The sequence below is a fragment of the Chelonia mydas genome, chromosome 3 (assembly GCF_015237465.2).
Source record: "Chelonia mydas isolate rCheMyd1 chromosome 3, rCheMyd1.pri.v2, whole genome shotgun sequence".
Lineage (NCBI taxonomy): Eukaryota > Metazoa > Chordata > Testudines > Cheloniidae > Chelonia > Chelonia mydas.
In genome coordinates, this window is record NC_057851.1 from 33,933,836 (window position 1) to 33,958,483 (window position 24,648).

Genomic DNA, 24,648 nt, shown 5'->3' on the forward strand with positions numbered 1-24,648 from the left:
TAAATAAGTCTAGGGTCTAGAATGTATGTTATGATTGTATTTTATATGTAACCATTTGTTTCCAATACTTCTATTTGCTAATACCAGAATCTCTATCATTTGTTAAATAAACTTATATTTGTTTTCATTATAACCATATCTAAGTGCTGTCTGTTAAGAAGAGTGGTGATCTAAGGTGGAACTGATAAGTTGGGGTATATTGATTCTTTGGGAGCAGCAAATCTGTAAACACTGTGAATGTCCAATGGATCAGGGGCTGGATATTCCAGGGAGATGCTTAGAGGCTGGAGTGTGCCTATTGCTAATCTGCAAAGAGACATATGGGCATGCACAGACCTTTTGGGGTGTGCTTGTGTTGCCCGTAGCCAGTGGAGTTGGGGAGTTGACCCCTGGCAGGCACAGGTTTGTAGCGAGGTGCCTCACAGCTCTGGGTACCCCCAGGAAGGGTCAAAGCTATCAGAAGAAACTGTTCTTTATTAAACAAAGAATAAAGAATAAGTCTTCTAAAAAAGTATCTATTCAGGAAATATATCAAGTCAATATACTGAATAAGTGTGTGGTAAGAACTCTACCACATGGAACTCAGCTATAGGTACCTGACAATACAGACTGCACAAGAGGCATTCCAGTAAAATAAGTTCACTGACCTTTAAGAATGGGCACCTGAGCTAAATCAAGGCAAATGGAAGTACATTCAACTATCCACTCTGACAAGTGTAGCTTGAAAATGAGTTTCCCTCAGCTTTAACCCAATATAAGTCAAAAGGAGACGAGGGGATTTGTAAAAATCCCTCAAATCGTAAGTGTAGCAACAAAGAGCTCATTTGACACCAATCTAATGATAAACAGCTTAGCTTGGGGAATGAACACTAGAAGAGGGAAAAATTGGTTCATATAAAAATAAGACTCCCATTGACTTTAACAGTCTTTGTATGGGCTTTTACTACCTACTTTGTCCTTCAGAAAAAAACAAAAAGGCCTATGAGGGCTTGAAGCTCGCTTCCCCATCTATCTAATGTAATTGCCCCAAATAAAGAATATGAAACGCAAGTGACAATCATTAATAGGCTCATAGGGAGGATCTTCTCACTTGTTCAAGTCTAAATTAGATTCAAATCATGCACAGAAGCCAAACTGGTACATAAATATGTAAGGCCTTTTAGAAAGTGCCTGACCTATGATTCACAGGGAGAACTTCAATCGTTACAAGATCAATTGCAAGCAATTCTAGGTGAGTTTTGATGGATTAGTCTTCAACCCAGACGTGTCAATGAAATCCAATACACATAAAGAAACGAGAAGCAATCTACCAGATACCACCCATCTAAGCAAGTATATGCTTAAGAGAAGAGGCTTTATGGATAAGGAATTTCTTAGCTTCAAGAGAACTCACATTTGGGAATGAGTGGACAGAGCTATTAAAGTGATTACACATTCCTTTTGGAAAAGCCCAGAGGTCTGTGTTGGGCAGGTCTTCCCTGAGTGTTATCACTTGTGAAGTCTCACACAGTTTGAAAATCTTGTTGTGACCCCTTTTACTTAATGTATATTTAAAGAAACTGGGGAAGACTGCAAGGCATTATGGTTTACAGTGTTACAAATATGCTGATGTAAAGGATACTTACAGCTGAGTTATATCATCCCTGAACATAACTGTTTCCCTGTGTTCTCAGCATCCGGCTCAGATAAGAACCTTGGTGAAACTAGAGTCAGTTCAGATGGGATAAGGGGTTTTTTGGCAGAGAGAAGCAGACTTGGCAGAGGTTACTGCAATACCTGCAAATGAGGGCCTCTGCCTACAAATTTTCGAAGTGATTTGCAATCTCAGGATTTTAGTGGTGTAATTTCTGCTCCTGATAACAGTGGGTTACTAGAAACTGGTTATTTCTTCTTCAGCTGGACAAAGGATTGCATCCTTTCATCACAGATGCAATCCTTGCTACAATTATCTATGATCTCTATGCTAACCTCCTATTTACTACTCTTCAAAATCACTCAGCAGCCTTAGCTAGAGGAGTATATTCCGGCCCCCGTTCTGATAGCCATGGTATCTCTGTGCTCCATATTCTGTGCTGTTTGCCAATTCAATTTCAGGTGAAATCCAAAACACTGATCACTTTCTATAAAGACTTCTTAAAGTTCAATTAAAGATGAGCTGGATTCACAGATTGAGATGATGATAACTCAAATACAATATTTATATAAACAGGTGGAAGGATTCAGAGATTGCCACCAGAATTTCCAGAACAGCAGATGCCAGATCACCTATCATTTACATTTCAACTATAACCGTTTATGAATGATGAGATGATCAAAGTTTTTTTTACTGTGTTTATCACCCCGTATCAGAGCACTGGCAATAAAGTTAGATAAAAAGTAAATTGGGCCTTCTAAGTTACCAAGCAAATGATTAGTAGTATTGGAACTGCCAATCACCGTAGAGAAATGTTGATATAGTGTAGTCCTACCATGTCTTTAATTAGCTGAACCCACCACTTAACTGATTCACTACAGTTGGAAAAAGATGAATAGTCTTGATCAAGCAATTTCTCCTGGAAGAAGAAAAACGATGTGGGCATAAACTAAGGAAGTGTGCGCATACTGTATACAGGCCAAATCTATTAGGATTAATGCTGTTATGAGCTCTAACATTCTAATACAACACAGTCATTTGAAAGAAATCTGAATGCTGGATAAGCAACTTCCCAGAAACAGGAGGAAGGCTGCTGACTTAATGGAGTCTCCAACAATTCCCAAAAAAGCAAGAGCAATAGACTGAAACGGAAGCTGAAACTTCTCTTGTATATCCAATTTAAGGTCTGAAAGATATAAGTTGACAGACTCAAAATGCAGAAATCCACCACATAATTTATATTTCAGTGACCAATCAACCAAATACATTTTTATAGACTGTGACCATCGCTACAAAGAGAATCTACCACCTCTGACCAGCATGGAGACCCTTCTGGGTGAGTGCTCCCCAAGATGAATTCTGCAATGTGGAGAACCTTGAGTTGTCTATCTCCACCAGGGCTGAATTTCACCATTAGGGTTTTTGGGGAAGCTAGTGTTTAGAGATGTAATTTTGCATTATACTGTATAAAATTTATTAGGCCCTTGTATATTTCCAAATGATAAAACTGCCAAAAGATATGTGTAGATCAACATCAATTCTAATCCTACTGGGTCTAGGTTCTACCATTCATGACATTAGTTCAAAAACTAATACAAGAAAGCTTGATAAGAACAAACCCACTAAAAATATCAATTTTCTAATATCAAACTGATATGAAGCACTTTATATACAACAGGCAATTTACGGAAAAAAGTGAGATTCCATGCATTCGGCTGATTGGTCATTGCAAATTAATGCTTGTAGTATTTTTGTGAAATATAAAAATAAAAATGAAGTTGGAGGGACAACAAAAACAAAAAAGCAGAAGCCATATGAATAAGCTGAACAGTCTGAACCATCCATCCAGTTCCACTATGCGAGAGAAAATGATGGATATTTTTCTTCTCTTGATAATAATGACCATTAAAAAACTTGACAGAAAAATAGCTTTAGCAAAGATTACTAGAAAACCTACAAATATTGCCTGATACTTCAACCGTATTTTCAGTATAGCAATCAGTTCAGAGTAGTCAACACACATCCCATAGAGACACTTTACAAAAACTGCTTAACTCAGCAATTCCTGATAGACATGAAAACTAGTCACTGTTCAGCAATACCTTTGTCGGTGCCCTTTAACTGACATTTTCTACAGTCTAGAAAGCAGTTCATAGACCTTCCAAGAAAGAAACCAATTTAATAATTGCATTCAATAAAATACACTTTAAGGTTTTATTTTAAAAAAAGTAAAAGCTCCAGCATATAACCCTGGAAAAGTAATTGAAAATACATCTTAGATATGAATGATAACTATGTTTAAATAATAAGAAAATGCAATGAATGTGTGTGTGTGTGTGTGTGTGTGAGTGAGAGTGAGAGAGAGAGAGAAAATGCAGTGCTAAGGCTGTGATTTAAAATACACAGAATTAAGAAATTCAGAGAAAACTTCACAACAACAATGTGCACTATGAAAGGGTGTTTTAAAAGCATCACATACTATAACTCTTTAGCAAACATTTGTTGCAGAAATGAATGCCAATATATGCCGGCATAGAAATGGCAGATATTTTAATGGTGAAGCTGTATACGGCTGGTTATGCAGAAACACGTCTCAGTTTCCCAAAGACGGCACATGCCCTGCCTTTACTATTATACGTTAGATAATCTACAAACTAGCAATGACAGCAGTCACTAAGAACATTAGCAAGGTTAGGTCACCATTTGCCTTCAATATTTAAAAAAAAAGAAAAACAAAGACTGAAACACTTCAGTGAAATGAATCCAAGTATCAGAGGGGTAGCCGTGTTAGTCTGTATCTACAAAAACAACAAGGCGTCTGGTGGCATCTTAAAGACTAACAGATTTATTTGGGCATAAGCTTTCGTGGGTAAAAAACCCACTTCTTCCATTCACCTGAAGAAGTGGGGTTTTTTACCCACGAAAGCTTATGCCCAAATAAATCTGTTAGTCTTTAAGGTGCCACCGGACTCCTCGTTGTTTCAGTTAAATGAATGTATTGATACAGTCAAACTAAGAAATATGAGACAATGCATTGAATCCAGAAAATCCAAAAATCTATCTGTCAGAAACTATAACTATGGACTTTAATCCCACTGAGCACTCTGACTCTGAACTAGTCAAACTCTGAAGTCCTATGGGACAACTCGTGTGCTTAAAATTAAGCGCATGCTTAAGTTCTTTGCTGGTTCACTGTCAAAGTCCTCAGCATCTTGCATGATCAAGCCCTCCAAATTAAGATTACACTACAAAAGAGGTTTCAGAGTGGTAGCTGTGTTAGTCTGTATCAGCAAAAAGAACAAGGAGTACTTGTGGCACCTTAGAGACTAACATTTATTTGGGCATACGCTTTCGTGAGCTAAAACCCACTTAATTGGATGCATGCAGTGGAAAATACGGTAGGAAGATATGTAGAACATGAAAAAATGGATGTTGAAAGAAAGAGCTTACCGCTGAACTTCTGGTGAAACTCTAGAAGAACGCCAGTATGGCAAAGATTTAAACTTTTCTTTGCCCACTGCAACATAATAATGATCATCTTCTAAGCCATCTGAGTCATGTACAGCATGACCATCCAATGTGTACAGGCTTTAAGCAAAAGAAATAGAAATAAAGATTAGGAAGTAACAATGAATAGTGTATAATGCAATACTCAGACTTGCAGTGCAAGTTTCAGGGTTTTTTGAATGCTCCACCCAGCTGTGATTCAGGAGAACAGAGGAATTATACATGTTAGGGGGCTTATTCCTTCACCCACTTACTTCCCTGGTCCTTCTCGCATGAACAGAGAGCAACAATACCCAAAGTCCAAAGGTGCAAACAATTCCATGTTTATTGGGGTGAACTTCCAGCAAGCATGATTCCAGTTTCCTTCCTTAGTGTTCCCCTTCCCAGCTCTGACACCACAGAGCCTTACCTGTGTCCCTGTTCCCATTTCCCCCTTTAGCTAAACATGATTCCAATTTCCCCACCCCCATTCCCTGTTCCCATTTCCCCCACCACACACACACTCACTTCCTGATTGACTGCAGACTATATAGTAAAACTTGAGTTCTGCTTAGCTATACCTTAGCCAATCATTTTCCTGAAATTTAACTAACCAATCCTAACATATTGTAACATGATTATGTAACCAATTATATCCCACCACCTTAATTAGTTTACACCCAGCAAAATTAATTATACAGCAGACAGAAACAATCACAGAACCAGACAGAGATTATACAAACAATAGCAAAGTGGGAACTATAATGACAAAACAATACAGAAGTGAGGATTTCACATCCCAGCTATTGATAAGTGAGTTCTTGCCAGACAGGATGCTATCAAACTTAGTTTCCTTTTACATCTTCTAGGCACTTCCCTTTCTCTGGAGGCGATAGGCATTATCAGGACAGGATTGTATTCCTAAGAGCCCAATAGCACCTTCTTTCAATGTGACTAGTTTGGAATGTGAGGATGTGACCAGTCGCTTCCCAGCTTATGGCTGCCTCTGTTGCTTAGCCAAAGGCCTTAGCCTGACCTTACACCGGCAGACAGTGATTTTGATTCTTCCTTTTATACCTCTATAACTAGCCAAGTGATAAGAATACACCTAAATTCTTAGAGTATAGGCCTTTACAGACAGGCCTGAATAGCTATATCCTAACAATACACATAAATTAAGTTACTATTTTAATACGGGAGGACAATTTAACATTTTATTGCAAAGCCTTAGAAAGCAAATTCAATATTTATTAAATAATAATGACATATTTTATATATTTGCAAGCACCATAGATAGTGCTGGAGGATGTTCAAAAGATATAGACACTTATAGTAGCAGCAGCTGGTGACATGTTTTGGACCTTCAGCAACCTCGTGGGATCGTTGTGACATTAAGCTTCCTATGAAGTTGCAAATCAGCATTGCAGTGAAACATGGGAACTGAGGAAGGCTGAAGAACACTGGATTGACATTTTCAGTTCTTGTCAGCTGCTTCACATCAAGTTGCAGAACAAGATCAGAAATTTAGGATATTTGAAGCCAAACCCAGCAACCACCTCCATCAGCGCTGGTTCAGTTTCAGCAGTTTTCTTGGTATGAACATATCATTAGAATGGAAGACCACTGAATTCCAAAGTGTATATACCAAGGAATGCTGCTACACTGCTGGCGATCACCTGTGCACCAGAAGTTTCTATGGAATGACACGACTGCCAGTAATGGACATAATCTGAATATCTGTCAATTCAGTCAATTCAGGTTAGGGATGCAGCCAGAGATCAATCCAAGTGGCACTCGATATGCAAGAAGGCCATGTCCCTTCGGGCTTTGCCCTGATGATGATGATGCAATAGAAAAGCAAACAGCTACAATTATAGAGCAAAAGCTATAGTTAAGGTTACAATTGCTTTCTATTAAATGCAGACACAATGGCGAAGATACTCGGCTGGTGTAAATGGGTGTAGCTAAGTGGAGCTATGCCCAATTTCACTAGCTGAGAAGCTGGTAAAATTTTCTAAAAATTTCATGTTTTGGCTGAACATATCCATGCTTTGTCTCTGAATGATGGGTTTTCCTATAAAAACCGAGGAAAATCCATTTAGTCAGTTTGGAGTTATAATAAGATGGGGAAAATTACTCTCATTCTGACCAAGATTTTTTTCATGCACATACTATAACACAAAAACTGCTGAACCTTAAGGGCCACGAGTTACTTCCCCAAAGGTGCTGCACACCTCTTGCAAGGAACTGAGCCAATGGGAGTTGAGGGACTGGAAATTATTGAAGATCTGGCACTCTAGTTTTAAAGGGAGAGGCCCACGTTCCATTGCAAAAAAGTGCATAAATTTGTTCACCTACATATTTGCATACAATTACTGTAACATGTGCAAATCAGGATTTCGAAACGCAGATAGGTAGATGCCAAAATCTAAGTGCCACAAACCTGCATATGTTTTTGTGCATGGACCTCAGACTTCAAAATTCTGGTGCAGAAAACTCAAACTTAGCATTGAACTAGTTCTCTGTGCTTAGTGTATTTGCTAATAGAAAAAAAGTTTTTAATTTGTGGTTTTGAATATTTGAAATACTGTAGTGAGTATGGATAGCAGGCAATTTAACCAAATCTGAATATGCACACTTCCTGACATATGAACAGAAGTGTAAATAAGGTAGTGGAGAAAACAGAACAGTTATAGATTTTCAGCTGTTTATATCTTTCACAAAATTTCCCTTTTAGGCTTGGAGTAGGTTGGCCTGCTCTTTTATGGGTCAAGAAGCATGGATTTGATAGCTGCTTTCAACTACCTGAGAGGTGGTTCCAGAGAGGATGGTTCTAGACTATTCTCAGTGGTAGAGGAGGATAGGACAAGGAGTAATGGTCTCAAGTTGCAGTGGGGGAGGTTTAGGTTGGATATTAGGAAAAACTTTTTCACTAGGAGGGTGGTGAAACACTGGAATGCTTTACCTAGAGAGGTGGTGGAATCTCCTTCCTTAGAAGTTTTTAAGGTCAGGCTTGACAAAGCCCTGGCTCGGATGATTTGATTGGGGATAGGTCCTGCTTTGAGCAGGGGGTTGGACTAGATGACCTCCTGAGGTCCCTTCCAACCCTGATATTCTATGATTCTATGAGCTAGCTAGGCCTGTTCCATCAGCCCACCTCAGCAATAGTCAACAGCATCTTAGTCAGAAGGGGCAGAACTAATTGGGGTCAGGTGACAGCCTGAAACATCTAGGCCTCATGAAAGGGCTGACAAGACTATTTGCAGAAGGAATCACACCGGGGCTTCTGTGGAAGGCCCTGAAGCAGTGTCTGGAAGAAGGGATGCGAAGAGAGTCCAGACAGCAGGCTGAAGAGGAGCCCAAGGAAGGTCTAAGAACCTAACAACAAGAATTCTTGCTAAAAGCTGAGGACATATCATCTAGAAGCAACAGAGTAAGGAAAAGACTTGGGTCTACTGGTTGATCACAGTATGATTGTGAGCCATCAGTGTGATGTGGCTGTGAAAAAAAGGCTAATGCAATCCTAGGATGCATCAGACAAGGTATTTCCAATAGAGATAGGGAAGTGTTATTACCACTATACAAAGCACTGGTGAGTCCTCATCTGGAAAAGTGTGTGCAGTTCTGGAATCCCATGTTTAAGAAAGATGAATTCAAACTGGAACCAGTGCAGAGAAGGGCTACTACGATTATCAGAGAAATGGAGAACCTACCTTACAAGAAGAGACGCAAGGAGCTTGGCTTGTTTGGCCTAATCAAAATGAAAGATGAGGGGAAATATGATTGCTTTCTATAAATACATCAGAGGGACAAACACCAGTGAGGGAGAGGAGTTTTTAAGTTAAGGGGCAATGTTGGCACAAGAACAAATGGATATAAACTGGCCATCAATAAGTTTAGCCTTTAAATTAGACAAACGTTTCTAACCATCAGAGAAATGAAGTTCTGGAACAGCCCTTTAAGGGGAGTAATGGGGACAAAAAGCCTCACTTGTTTTAAGACTGAGCTTGATAGGTTTATGAGGGGATGGTATGATGAGACTGCCTACAATGGCATATGCAACTTCTATTAGCAAATATCTCCAGCAGTCAGAGATAAGAAATGAGATGGATACTTACCACAGAGAATTATTTTCCAGGTGTCTGGCTAATGGTTCTCACCCACATGCTCAGAGTCTAGCTAATCACCGTATTTGGGACAGGGAAGGAGTTTTCCCCCAGGTCAGATTTGCAGAGATCCTGGGGGGGTTTCTTCATCCTCTGCAGCATGGAGCATGGGGTCACTTGCTGGTTTGAACCAGAGTGAATGATGGATTATCTGCAGCTTGAAGTCTTTAAACTAAGATTTGAGGACTTCAGTAACTCAACCAGAAGTTATGAGCCTATTACAGGAGAGTGTGGGTAAGATGCCGTGGCCTGCAATGACTATGATTATGATGGTCCCTTCTGGCCTTAAAGTCTGTGAGTCTAACCTTTTGTTTATGTGAACTTTTTTTTTTATTTTTGTTACCCCTGAAGGGGGTCCGGACTAGACATGACCTAGCCAGAGAGGTAGGTGTGAACAGAAACAGGCTGCTGCAGAGCCAAAAGATCAACAGAAAGTGCTAGGGGCAAAGACTCTGCAATACCATGCTTTGACACCAGGAGGCACTGAATGAAACTGCTTACAGTGCCAAAACTTTACACGCTTAACCTAATGGGACATTTTCCTGGAAAATCTGAGAAAGAATGGTTGAGCCATTTTTGAATTACCATATGTGAGGAGGATATAATATACTTTCTGGTGTAATCACTAAAATGGTTTCACAGTTTAAAGCTGTTTCCTAAGTGGGTGCTTTGAACAGTATGGATTGTCTCTAAACTACTAAGTTGAGGAAGGGACAGAAGTCTGCCCATGATGTGCGCATTTTATTTAAATTCTAAGGAGAGGATCTGTGAGCAGAAAAGAAAATAAACTTCCCATTAATCTGAAAGGCATCCAAGAGCTTTGAACCCAAAAAAATCTAAATTGGGCATATATGTTGAACCCCTTCCTTTTGCCCTCAGTCATTTGTCTGTCTATATACTGCAAGCTCCTCAGGGCATGATTTGTCTTCTTTTCTGCCTTCTTTCATGCCTTCTTTTCTGTTTTGAAACCAAATAGCACACTCTGATCACTACGAAAAAAAATAGTCACTAATAAAACAACCACCTTAGCCAAACAGGAAGTCAGCTGAAGTTACGCCAGTTATAAATTTGACGCACTATTTCACAATTAAAGCATTGGTTAATCTTATCTTCACCATTATGTTAACACTAGTCCATTTTATCTTCCTGACCCCAGCCCTTCCATAAAGATTGTTCCTTTTCAAGGGTAGAAAAGGTGTCTTTTATGTTACTCTTGTGATCTTCTCCATTAATGTCTGTACTAAATACAAAACACCAGGTTTTTAAAGCAAAGATACATACAATGGTGTCCTGATGAACCAAAACAACTGCTATGAACATTTATTAAATGTAGATATATAAAAAGGTACTAAACTAAATGCAATAGGAAACACAAATTCTCAGAAACCTGGAAAAGTCCTGCCCTTGATATTCCGTTTTCTTTCATACACAACCAATCAAAATATTAGATTGTCATTAATAACTGGTGTAGCATATGAATACAAAAAGAACCCTAAATTGCCAGACTCAGGACTTTTGTATTAAATTACCAGTTGTAATCTTACCTATGAACACCACCGCAGCGAAGAAAGATTTTTTCATTTATTAGTGCAAGGACGCAATTCCAGCTTTTCAAAGTAAACCTGGGTATGATAAATTTCACAGGTGGTTTAAGCATATCTCCATTTGTGAAAACACTGCCAAAAGACAAAAAAAAGCCATATTTCTTCAGTAGTGAAAGACATAGACAAAAGAAAAACTAAAAATATCAGTTGACAACATTATGTAATCTGGATCGTTAGTAGTGTAGCCATGAAGATTTCAACAATACATTTTAAATCTTAGTCCATTTCATAAAACATGAAAACTCATCCATAAAAAGAAAGAATTGTATCCTTTAATATGTTTCTGTCTGACATGATGGGAGAGTCAGTGAAATATGTCCACTTGGAGAAGCCAAGAAGAATATAGCCCTTGAAAATTCAATTACTTTCTTTCCATATTGTCCAAAGATGTCCTCACAATTCCCAGAGGAAATAATGTACAATCCTTTAAAAGAGATAATAGAATCAATTGATTTCTTCACTGGTGCCCATATGAGAAAGCTGTTCCTACTCAACCTTTAAGAGTGGCTGGAATCACTTTTTGGCTGACCCCTCACTTCTTAGAAGGAGTCACAGTAAAGAATAGAGCAGTGTTGGTCTCTTTAAAAATAATGTTGCTATTTGGGCCATCAGCCTTATAGGCCCCCTCCACAAAAGCAGCCTCACCCTCTGCTGGTAAGGTGGCATTTTATATCAGCAGCAGGGGGCAGGGCCAAGAGTAAGCACTGGCTGACTGCAGAGAATGTTCAGGCTCTTGGTGCGGCTTCCAGTAACTCCAGTGGCCCTAGAACATTTTGCTGTAGAGGGGAAGGAGCACTTGTGCTTCTTCACATGCAGAAAAGCAGCATCCCTACCCCACAAAATGGACAGAAACTCTGAGGAATGACAGAGGATGTGCTCCTTTGATGGAGGAGGAGGGGGCAGTCAAGGTAACCTATATACAGTGTGAAATGAGCTCTCCCCCTGCATAGCCACATAGTTGTACATTGATATTTCTCCTTACCGCCACACACTCCACCCAGACTTTTTTGAGGCATAGGTGTTCTTTTCTCTCAGAAGAACAAGCAGCTTCTGCTATCCCACCCCCACACACTTATGCTGATTACACAGGGAGCAATTTCAAGGAGATAATAGGGTTTCTCTCCCTAGAAAGGGTGAGGGATCCTGCAGGCCAAAGTAGATTGAAACAGGAGGAGAAGCTTTGACCTTCTCACCAAGGAAGAGAACCAGCTGCGGGGGAGCGCAGCTTGGCTAACCCAGGGAGTGGAGAGAAAGCACCTCTCTTCTTCAAACCAGCTAAATTAAAAAGACTAAAACTAGTCTATTAGTTCAACCTGACCGTCTTGTCTCTATAAAGCACAGATGGTGATTTGAACAACGTTTGAATATGTTTTATTTCCTTACTACTCTTCATGATGCCACTAACATTCTAATGAGATTTTATCCCATTAACAAAAATGATTAGTGCAACAATCCAAAACTGACTACATTTTTTGTGGACCTGCCTACATTGAAGCACCAAACCGTGCTACGTATCTGGTTCTGCTTAGCATAGTATGGCACATCCAAAATGGCAAAACTGCATGAGGCTGAACCATGCTTTACAACCATGTGGTGTACACAAGAATTGGCATCAGGTGACTGCAGCCTACACAAAAGCCCTAAAGCAGGGCTGTCAAACTCCTCCTGTGTGGAGGGCTGAGTTACATTCGTAGGTATAGTTGGTGGACTGGAATATACACTTGGGCTGTTTACTATGTAAAAGCAGATTTACGCAAGAGCAGATCTCCCACAATGTAAGTGGGAGGTTTGCACAGAGATCACAGATAGTATATGGCCTGTATGTAGCAACTGAATGTTCAGGGTCATATGCTGCGACTCTCATTCACAGTGAGTAATACCGACTCCATAAATGTTAGTCCTATTAAAACCATGTTCCCCTTTCCCTTTTTCTCTTCCCTTATTTTGTTCCCTTTCAACTCTTGTCTACACTACCACTTACTTCAGTATAATTTATGTCACTCAGGAGTGTGAATAATCCACACCCCTGAGCAACGTAAATTACACCAAAGTTAGTGCCGGTGTAGATAGCGCTAGGTCAGTGGGAGAACATAGCTATCACCTCTTGCAGAGGCAGCGTAATTAAGTCAATGGGAGAGCTCTCTCCCATCAGCTTAGAGAGTCTCCACTAGTTACAGCTTCCAGATCCTACACCAGTATATAGCAGTTGAGAGCCTGTTCTAACTGCTGTAAGTTCCATAATTGACCTTGCATCTGTGCAGAATGAATGTAGCATTTTGGAGAATGCTACATTGGGGCAAGAGGGGAGGGCTGGAAAAGGAGCCAGCTCTGCCAGCTTTATGCCAGAGAATTTTGCTAGGCAAGAAGAATTCTCCACTGGCTAGCTATAGCGGGAGTTCAACCACTTTATGATGCCCAAGTGCTGAAAAGCTGCTGCAATACCCGTGAGACTCTACCTTCATGTTTCTCCTTCTCCATCCCAACATGTTTTATTACATCACATGGGAACTTAGATTATAGGTCACTTGAAACAGGGACCAGGTACTAGTTACATGTAATTCAGGGCACCTAGCATATGTTTGAACACTGTAAAAATTAATTAATTGCCTATTATGAATGTATAAGTGTTTTATTCAGTTCAGCTTTAAATACCCTATGCACTGGGGCTTCCACCCATCCCTTTGACTTTTAATTTTCCTCATTATGCCTTTTTCTCCAAGAGCATCTGTGCACTATATTTTGTAAATACACATTGAAGTTACACATTGTGCCATAGTACAACTCCCTTTATAGGTTAATATTGTTGTATGGCCAATGCTTCTCATGAACACTACTCTTAAAAAGTATAAAAAATAATAATCATAATTCCTGGGATGAATAGTACAGTATGTCAAATTGCAGTCAAGAGCAGATATGTGTGTCCGGATGCCACTTTAAAACAATATTTTAAAACGAGAAAGGCTGGGTTTGGAAGATATTTGGGGCCATCTAGTGGAATTTTCAGTAAATTAATATAAAACACAGAGATCATGCATTAAAACAGTGAATTAGATTTACCAAAAAAAGTGTTGCTATGGTACATTTTAAATACCATTATTTTCCGAACTATGTTAATGGATATAATTTTTACAGAATAAAATTAAGAACAAAATAGCCTACACAAGGGGAAAAGTGCCTGTTGGTGAGAAATATAAAACCGTAGAATAATCCTGAACGATGATTTGGAGGGTCCAATTTAAATTTAATTTAATAATTTAAAACTAGATTAGACAAAGCATTAGAAAACATATTGTAGGGAGCAAGCCATGACTGTCATGGGAATGAACTAGATGACCTAATGGGTCTTTTTTATCTCTAAGTTCAGTTATATTAATGTACTCATGGAAAACATCCAATGTTTGAGAGTTATGTAAATAAATAAACACCCTCTTCCTTTCTTTGAAGTAGCAATTCAAATCATACGTGATATCATAAATACTCTTTAGTCTACATTTTTTAATCTCAACTCTTTTTGGGTTTGATGCTGAAATTAGTTTAAACTGCTTTAAGGCTATGGAAGATTAAATATTTCAGCACTAGCCTGTTAGTTACATTTATCACCAGAAGCACAATACCTCTGGATTCTGAAAACTGCACTGGCTTCCTATTTACTTCTGGGTGCAATTTAAAAGTTATTGGTTTTGACCTCAAAAGCCTTGAATGGATTGGATCATGATTACATCTGAAACCACCTCTTTCCCCACATAATACCATAACAGATGAGATTATACAAAACTCCTGGGCTAAAAATCTCTTTATTTAATTGCATGGAGTATGGAAGGCAGGGCATTCTTAGAGTAGGATCCTCAAATGGAGGTGTAAAATGAATTCTACATTTGCCAGAGCCCAAATCTGTTAACTTTAGGTCCTAGTGCAACCTCATTTATTTTTCCCAAGCTTCAACTAGGAAAGATAAATTGTTGGCAGAGGGTGATGGTAGAGGCTTAATGATTAATTGGTGGGTTTCAGATAATCTTATTATTGTCTTTTGGATTTTGTCACTTCTTGTAATTTAAATATTTGTACATGCATCCAGTGGGAACAATGGGCATTTTAAAAGTTGAAAAAATACGTAAATAAAATACATAAACTTTTAAAAGGGCTCTTCTTGGAATGCTCATCGCTTTAAGTAACCTCTGAGTATTACCACTGTAGTTCTCTCAAATGGAACTTAAAGTGGCATCATATGTTAAGGCACAACGCATTTTTGGCTCTTCTCCTCCACATCCAGTTATTCCTTCCCCACTTCTTGTGCAACAGAACTGCACTGCTTCCACTGCCCGCAGAGCATCACACTTTTAGTGGAGGTAGCGCAGCCATACAACACGCTTCCTTATTGACAACATATGGAGGGCAGTATATTTCACCACAGATCAATATCAAGTGTGACCATCCCTTTGGAACTCCCTCCTTCTGTACCCCTATGAGAGTCTGCTCATTTCTGATCCCTCCATTCATGGCACTTCACTGTTTTAAAAATCTATTTTAGTGATTCTAATACAGATTTTTTTAAATATGACTTTCATCCTAAGTGTCCTTTTACAATATTATCTGTGACACAAAAAAGCTACATCTACATCCCTAGAATATGTAATTTTTTTCCCAAAGAATAGTTTGCTGCAAAAAAAAAAAATCAATATAATTATAAGGAATGCGGTGCCTTCTTTCTCGCCCCTCCCTCCCTCCACAATGATAGAGGGAGCCAAATTCTGCTCTGGCTCACACATGATACAAATTACATTTCAATTAATAGGAGCTACATAGTGTGTAAATCAAGACTGAATTTGGCCCTTCCAAATTACGTTTGTTGTACCTGGGCTTCATTATAAACATAATCTTTCCACTGAACTAGACATTTGGAGTTTTGCAGAATATTTAAAACCAAATCTAGAGTTTTGATTCACAACATACTTACTTGATATTACGTGGCTTATTATAGATCAGTTGCCACCTGGAAGGCACACGTATTTTACTATGAACTACTGGTTTAATCTGCAAGAAAAATAAAACACACATTATGCGGGATGTTTAAAACATTTTAATCTTAAAAGTGCTGCTCAGTTATACACATGGCAGACCCAGGTTCAAATGTTATAGAGTCATAGAGCCACAGAGTTTAAGGCCAGAAGAGACCACCAGATCATCTAGTCTGCCCTCCTGTATCTCAAAGGCTACAACACCACTAAACCAAACAACCAAAATTAGACCAAAGTATTATAGACTATAGGAGACTACACTATTATGTCCACAGGCAGTGAACATTAGGGACCAATGTGCACCAGTGATCAAGGCCTCCACAATGGCAGGGAAATGATTAAGTGAGATATACACAGCCCACACCTACATACGGCAGAGGAAGGTGAAGAAAATCCCAAGATCATGGCCAATCTGACCTGGGGGAAGATTCTGTCCAGATCCAACATATGGCAAGCAGTTAGACCCTAAGTATATGAGCAAGAACCAGCCAGCAAAGCAACTGAGAGAAAGACTCCTACTTGGTGCCAACTCAGAGCCATGCTCTCCTCCCCTTCCGAGTCTCATCTCCAGCCATGGCCATCCCTGATGCATCCTTCAGAGGAAGGAAATTAAACACACAGAGACATAAGAGATAAAGACATAGACACAAACTGAAAGTGAGCGATGGGCTGCTGATCCCTGCCTTCTACCATCAGAAGCAACCCCATCATACAATCACACTCATAAATTTGTCCAGCTCTCTCTTAAAACAGGTTAAGTAGTTTACCCCCCACAACTCCTATTGGGAGACTGTTCCAGAACCTCACCCCTCTGATGGTTAGAATTAGAAACTTTCTTCTAATTTTGAACCTGAATTTTTTCATGGCCAATTTTTAATCATTTGTTCTTGTGCCAACACTGTCCTTTAGCTTAAATGGATCTTCACTTATATTCACCTACTTGATGCATTTATAAAGAACAATCATATCCCTTCTCAGCCTTCTTTTTACTAAACAAGCAGAGCTTACAGTCTCTTCTTGTAAGACAGGCCCTCTGTTCCCCTGATCACCTTGTAGCTCTTCTTGGCTCCTGTTCCAGTTTGAATTCATCTTTCTTGCACATGGGAGACCAGAACTGTACACAGTATTCCAAATGAGATTTTACCAGTGCCTTGTGCACGAATACTTCTCTGCCTCTACTGGAAATGCCTCCTCTGGTACATCCTAGCATCGTATTTGCCTTTTTCATAGCTGTAGTTCATTGGTGGTTCAGTCATTCTGTGATCGACCCACACACCCAGGTCTCTTGCCTCCTCTGTCACTTCCAACAGATTAGCCCCTGCCTTCTAGCGGAAATTCTTGTTATTAGAGCCTAAGTCCATGATCTTGCATTTTGTACTATTGAATTTCATCCCATTTCTGTCACTCTAGTCTTCAAAGTCATCCAGAGTTTCCTGTATAGCATTCTGAGCCTCCTCTGAATTAATAATGCCTCCCAACTTTATATCATCACAACATGGGGGGGAGGGATAGCTCAGTGGGTTGAGCATTGGCCTGCTAAAGCCAGGGTTGTGAGTCCAATCCTTGAGGGGGCCATTTGGGATTTGGGGCATAAATTGGGGATTGGTCCTGCTTTGAGCAAGGGGTTGGACTGGATGACCTCCTGAGGTCCCTTCCAACCCTGATATTTTATGGTTTCATTAGCACACTCCTACTTTTTGTGCCAAAGTCATTGATTAAAAAATATTGAATAAGATTGGTCCCAAGACCAATTCTTGAGGAACTCCACTAGTAATCTTCTTCCAGTATAATTCACTTTTTAGAACAAACCATTGTCTTTTCCCCTTAGCCAATTCCTTATTCACCTTACAATTCTTGTACTGATGCCCATCTTCCCTAATTTAACTAACATTTTCACATCTGGTACTGTGTCAAATGCTTTGTTGAAGCCCAAGTATATTAAATCTACTGCACTTCCCTTAACTAAAAAGTCCGTAATTTTCCCAAAGAAGGAAATCAGATTAGTCTGATGTAATTTACGTTTGGAAACCCATGTTGCATTATATTTGTAATTATGCGGCCTCTGGCGGGACACTACTGAGAGTATCAATTCAGGACAAACTGCTTAGAGCAGGGCAGTCATAGCCCAAGGCTGGGGTTCCTTCAAGGAACACCAAACCAGCCAAACAAAGAAGACTTCGGTTTTACCCCATTGGCTAACCAGAAGTCATACAAGCAATTCTCTCAGACACTCCAGTTTCCCGGTATCACCACTAGCACCGCGCCTTATGGGGATGAATGGTTATGAAAATCAATACCCCAGTAAAAGAAAAAAGGTTTTCCCGATCCCAAAGGGCCAAGCCCCAGACCCAGGTCAATATACCAGTCAGATCTTATCCACAAATCACGCTGTTGCAAATCCTTTAGAATCTAAAATCTAAAGGTTTATTCATAAAAAGAAAGAAATATAGATGAGAGTTAAAATTGGTCAAAGTAATCAATTACATACAGCAATTGCAAAGTTCTTGGTTCAGGCTTGTAGCAGTGATGGAATAAACTGCAGGCTCAAATCTGTCTCTGGAGTACATCCACAGCACAGCAGCAAGATGGAGTTTGGAGTCATATGAGCAAGTCACATGTCCATGCATGACTCAGTTCTTTACAGGTAGAGCAACCATTGCTCACATGCTACCCTGAACGTTCCCAGGAAGACTCCTCATATGTGGATTGGAGTCTCCCAAGGTCCATTCTCAGTTAAGTGTTTGGAGTCTCCCAAGGTCCATTGTCAGTTAAGTGTTTCTTGATCGGGCACTTAATCTGAAGAGTCCCTTCTCAATAAGCTGGCCAACTGCTTCACTAGTGCTACTTAGAATCGAACACATTAAGATTCAAGTACATAGCCAATATTCATAACTTCAAATACAAAAATAATAGACACATACAGACAGCATAATCATGACCAGCAAATTACAACCTTTTCATAGACACCTTACTTGACCTCCTTTATACAAGATTTGGTGCAACTATAGGACCTTGGTTGCAACAATGATCTATACGGTCACAGTTCATGTCAATGTCACAACATTCCCTTTACCGTTTACTTCCATTAATTTAATTATCATTTCCTTCTCAATTTGTTCTAATTTGTATACTACTGAGGTCAGACTAACAGGTCTGTAATTGCCTGGATCACATTTTTTTCCCCTTTCTTAAATACAGGTATGATGTTAGCTATATGGTTCTACCCCTAAACAGATAGATTTATTAAAAATCCTTGCTACAAGACCAGCAATCTTATGTGCTAGTTCTTTCAGTATTCTGGGATGGAAATTATCCAATCCCCCTGACTGGAGTACATCAAGCTCTTTAAGATTTTCTTCCACCTGAAATTTTCATTTCTAGACTCTAACTTCCCTCAGCCATACTGCCTTCACGCACATGTTCCATATTATCATCCTCCCTGAAAACTGAGGCAAAGTATTCATTTCATTTTTGGGCCATACTTAGATTATACTTTAGCTCCGTCCCATCCAATGGTCAGATTCTGAAGATCATCATTTTGGAGAAACTGTCGGAGGCTCGAAGAGCCCCAAGTTTTTCATTGCTTTACCTCTCCCATCCTCAAGGCTTAGTGTCACCACCATCCCACATCCTTCCAGGAGAGGATTCTGTTCAGAGACTGCTGACACAGTTTGATCAACCAGAGGGATCACTGTAAAGTGGCATAATAAACTCCTTTCCCTGAGAGACTAAGCAGCCTTTCCAAGAAGTGAGAAAAAGGGACTAAGACTCAAACAGGGTCTCACACAACAGTTCAGAATATAGTAATATAGTAATCACAGCAGAACACAGATACTAAGCTGTCCTGATTTTTCAAAAAGCACCCCCACACAAGTACTTAAAAAAAAAAAAAGAGACCATCATATAAGTATTTGCATATTGACTCCCAACTGCTTGACTTGAACTCTAGAGCCAGTTTGGGATCCTAAGAACATGTGACAGCAAACTAAGGAGACAGAAGGAGTAACACTAACAGGGCACCCAGTAATACATACTCAGATCATAAAACTGCAAGTGCATCAAACCCCTTGAAAGCTACCCACATAAACAATGGCTGGAAACAAAGTGCTAAAAGTCACAAAGAAAACATTAAGAGAGATACATGAGGATTAGCACACAAACACATTAACCGAGATACCAGTGGCCAAATTCTGCATTAATTTATAATTAAGGATGCGAGTCTGTCACGGACGCCATGACTTTCCTGGACCTCTGTGACTTCCACAGGTGCAGCGGCCGGTGCAGCTGACCCCAGGGTCACCCCAGCAGCTGGCCCCGGAGCTAGCTACTGAGACGGCCCCAGGGCCAGCTGCACCAACCACTGTTGGAGCAGCCCTGGGGTCAGCCACACCGGCCACTGCTGGAGCGGCTTGAGGCCAGCTGCTCAGGCAGTCCTGGGGCCAGCTGCACCAGCTGCTGCTCAAGTGGCCCAATCCGGCTGGCCCCAGGGGCCATGGAGCAGCAGCGGTCCTGGGGTGGCCCAGGAGCAGCGGTCCCGGAGCAGCAGCAGTCCCAGAGCGGACCCAGAGTAGTGGTCCCCGGGATCCTCGGAGCAGTGGGTGGCCGAGGGGCAGTCAGCTTCCGCCGCTGGAGCAAGGGCTGGTCATCAGGCCTATTTATAGTAAAAGTCATGGACGGGTCACAGGCCATGAATTTTTGTTTATTGCCCATGACCTGTCCATGATTTTTATTAAAAATACCCATGACTAAATCTTAGCCTTATTTATGACCTACGCAATCCCAATGCAATTAATTACTTTGCAGGGGCTGTAAACCATTGCAGAAGTTGGCTCTTCTCTTCCAAAGGTTAGTGAAAAGACAAAAAAGACAAAAACTGATTCAATATGCAGACCATAACAGTATATTTACTTATGCTTTGATGATTGCCTATGTGGGTGTGTATTTACTAATATCACTGAGCAATAAAACTATGGAACAATCTTCTGTATGATTGTGTCAAAATATGCAAACAGACTTCCAGTCAATGTTCTCGGTTAACTGTTTTATAACACATCAGGAACCACCTGTGACCACTCCTCATCTATTAACATTTAATTTAGTGCAGTAGGATTCACAAGTGTGCCCCTTCCCCTTAAGATATTGCCAATAATGGACTGTACTCAATTTTGAAGTTTTTCAAGTAAAACACTGAGAAACATCAAGCATGTTTTGTTGCTTGTGTTGTAATAATACGCAAACAATAGTCCTCAAGTTGCCAACTCTTATTACCAGGTACAGTGTTTACTACCATTACTCCCGCTATCCATTTTAAGTACTTTTATGGCACCCATTACCAAAGCATCTTGACACCTTCATAGTCTTTAATGTGTTTATGTTCCCAAAATCCCAGCAAGACAGGGAAGCGCTACTACAGCCATTTTAGAGAAGGACAACTGAGGCCCAGAAATGCTCATCTACACAACAAAGTTATAAGCTAAGGTGTGAATTTAAACCAATATAGTTACAACAGAATAACTCCCTAGATGGACACTCGAGTATGAAAGTGCCTTTTTTCAGTTTAGCTTGTGTCACTTTGGAAGGGGTTTAAGCTCAACCAAAAAACCCACACTCTTATTCTGGGATAAGTATGTCCACCTGGGGATACCACCAGTATAACTGTATCAGTTTAACAACATTGGTATAACGGTTGTGCCAATATTTTAAAAGGATAAGTGAGATGACCCGGATAACTATAGGTCTATCAGCCTGCCGCAATTTCTGGTAAAATAATGGAAAGATTAATAAAGAATTAAAGGAAGGTAATACAATGAATGCCAATCAAGATGGGTTTATAGAAAATAGACCCTGTCAAAGTAATTTGAATTTTTTTCTTTATTACTTTACAAGTTTGGTTGATAAAGGTAATAGTGTTAATGTAATATATTTTGACATCTTTAAGGCATCTCACTTGGTACCACATGACATTTTGATTAAAAAACTAGAACAATAGAAAATGAATGTGGCACACATTGAACTCGTTAAAAGCTGGCTAATAGAGAAGTCTCAAAATGTAACTGTAAGCAGGGAATCTTCAAATGGGTATGTTTCTAATGAGGTCCAGCAAGGATCACTTCTTGGCCCTATGCTATTTAACATTTTTATCAATGGCCTGGAAGAGAACATAAAAATCATCACTGATAAAGTTTGCAGATTACATAAAAATTGGGGGAGTGGTAAATAATGAAGAGGACAGGTCACTAATACAGAGAGATCTGGATCATTTGGTAAGACGGGTGCAAGCAAAAAATAAAGTGTTTTTAATATGGCCAAATGTAAAGATATACATCTGGGAACAATGAATGCTGGCCATACTTACACGATGGGGAACTCTAACCTGGGAAGCAGTGACTCGGAAAAAGACTTGGGGGTCACACTGGATAATCAGGTGAACATAAAATCCCAGTGCAACACTGTGCCAAAAGGACAAAGGCAATCCTTGAATGCATAAAACAGGGGAATCTTGAGTAGGAGTAGAGAGATTATTTTACATCTGTATATGGCACTAATGTGACCCTTGCTGAAATACTGTGTCCAGTTCTAGTGTCCAATTCAAAAAAGATGTTGACAAACTGGAGAGGGTTCAGAGAAGAGCCACAAAAATGATTAAAGGATTAGAAAACATGCCTTATAGTGATAAACTCAAGCTATTTAGCTTAAACAAAGAAAAGGTTAAGGTGTGACTTGATTACACTCTTCAAGTACCTATATGAGGAACAAATATTTGATAATACACTCTTCAATCTAGCAGACAAAGTTATAACACAATCCAATGACTGGAAGTTGAAGCCAGACAAATTCAGACTGGAAGTAAGGTGTAAAATTTTATTAGTGAAGGTAATGCCATTGGAACAATTTACTAAGAGTTATGGTGGATTCTCCATCCCGGGCAATTTTTAAATCAAGACTGGATGTTTTTTCTAAAAGATATGCTCCAGGAATTATTTTGGGGAAGTGCTATGGCCTGTGTTAAGGAGCTGTCCAGAGTATTTTGGGGTGACTGACTGCGATGGGGTTGGTGAGGTCTGAAGGCATGGAATAATAAACAGTGCTTAATAAAATGATGTAGTACACATAAATATGGATTTATACACTAGTTTTATTTATGTACGGTCATTTGAGTTATTTTATTCACATAAATATAATAAAATGGTTTTAATGGATAAAATGAAACAAATAATTCCCAAAAACTAAAATGAAAAATTATAAAACAATGTCATGGGGCTCAACTTATAACACTGAGTCCAACAATCATTTCTGGGTTAGCCATTACCTTAAGGGCAAAGCCCTAAACCAGAAATCACGAAGGAATCACTCCTGCAAACACAATGGGACTACTCACATGAGTAAGGACCACTCATGCAAAGGTTTTGTGGACTGGGCCTGTAAGAGATTGGGGCCTGTCTTATACTACCCTCTTCCAGCTGGACCCTGGCTTGCTCTTGCTAAGCCAGTGCCTTCCCTGGGGAAACTCTGCCTGAACCTTCTCGTCGAGTCCAGGGAAAGTAGTTTCCAGCATGATCAGTTGTTGTGGTTTCTTTTTCCTTTTATTTCAAGTCTCCTCAACAAACAAGATCAAAACTTCCCCAAGTCTGTCCCTATCCCACTCTCTGACCTGGGAAGAAGTAGGAGCACTTGGTCACCCAACTGGAATTCCCTGGCTCTAGCCCCTTTATTATACTGGCACAGTCCATCACGAGTCATTCCCTGTTGGATGAGCCCAGGTTGCCTGCAGCGATAACATACCAGAGCCATTCACAGGAGGGCAATGGTGGTTCCTTGAAAGCCTGGGACTTTGGAGCCCCTGTTCTGGGTGTAGGGTCCCATGGGTGGGGTAAAATTTTGGTAGATTCTCGCTGGGTTGGTAGGTTATCATCTCTCGCTGCCTTTCTAAGTGTGGCTAGCTGACTGAGAGTCTGGCCTTCCCACCTGCAGGTAATTCAGCCTCCAGAAATCTCTCAGTTGTCTCGACCACCTCTGCCATGGATGCGGGCCAAAACCGTCGAACCCAGGCTTGTACCAGCATATGTGTAGGTATTGTTCTAGGCCAGTGTTTCCCAAACTTGGGACGCTGCTTGTGCAGGGAAAGCCCCTGGTGGGCCCGGTCGGTTTGTTTACCTACTGCATCCGCAGGTTCGGCCGATCGCAGCTCCCAGTGGCCGCAGTTCGCTGCTGCAGGCCAGTGGGGGCTGCGGGAAGCAGCATGGACCAAGGGATGTACCGGCTGCCGCTTCCCGCAGCCCCCATTGGCCTGCAGCAGCGAACCGCGGCCAGTGGGAGCCGCGATCGGCCAAACCTGTGGACGCGGCAGGTAAACAAACCAGCCTGGCCCACCAGGGGCTTTCCCTGAACATGCGGTGTCCCAAGTTTGGGAAACACTGTTCTAGGCCAATATTGTCAATAAGTTCCACCATAGTCAGGGCCTCTGGGTTTAGTTATTGGGTAGTCCCAGAGCCACTGACCTACTGCCCAGGGGCATGCCCCATTAAGGAATGTCTCCAATCAAAATATCTTCCAATAAGCTTCTGTAGAAAGACCAGGGCAGTCCATGATGGCAGCCTTTTGCATTGCATAGGATTGTGCGTCATCCACACTCAGTGACCAATACACTGCTTGGGCCTCACCAGTGAGTTATGGGACCAGTCACGCTGCCCAGGAACTCTTCTCCCAGCCCACTCGAAGGTGGTCAGGTAGGTCTCTGGGTCATC

General features: G+C 40.5%; 1 protein-coding gene across 4 annotated transcripts in view; it reads right to left on the bottom strand.

The window, feature by feature from the left end:
* Window positions 1-24,648, bottom strand: part of DCDC2C (doublecortin domain containing 2C) — a 108,388-nt gene that overhangs the window by 72,610 nt on the left and 11,130 nt on the right. For 3 of the 4 annotated variants that reach the window (XR_006289388.1, XM_043542289.1, XM_027818008.3), the window contains exons 3-5: window positions 15,844-15,920; window positions 10,830-10,961; window positions 5,084-5,221 (exon numbers count right to left, since the gene is read on the bottom strand). Coding sequence is in view for 3 of the 4 variants with exons in the window: in XM_043542289.1 (XP_043398224.1) it covers window positions 5,084-5,221; window positions 10,830-10,961; window positions 15,844-15,920 (347 nt within the window). In the remaining variant the exon portion in view is untranslated. The remainder of the gene's footprint in view (window positions 1-5,083; window positions 5,222-10,829; window positions 10,962-15,843; window positions 15,921-24,648) is intronic. The other variant, XM_043542290.1, reaches the window with a different exon arrangement.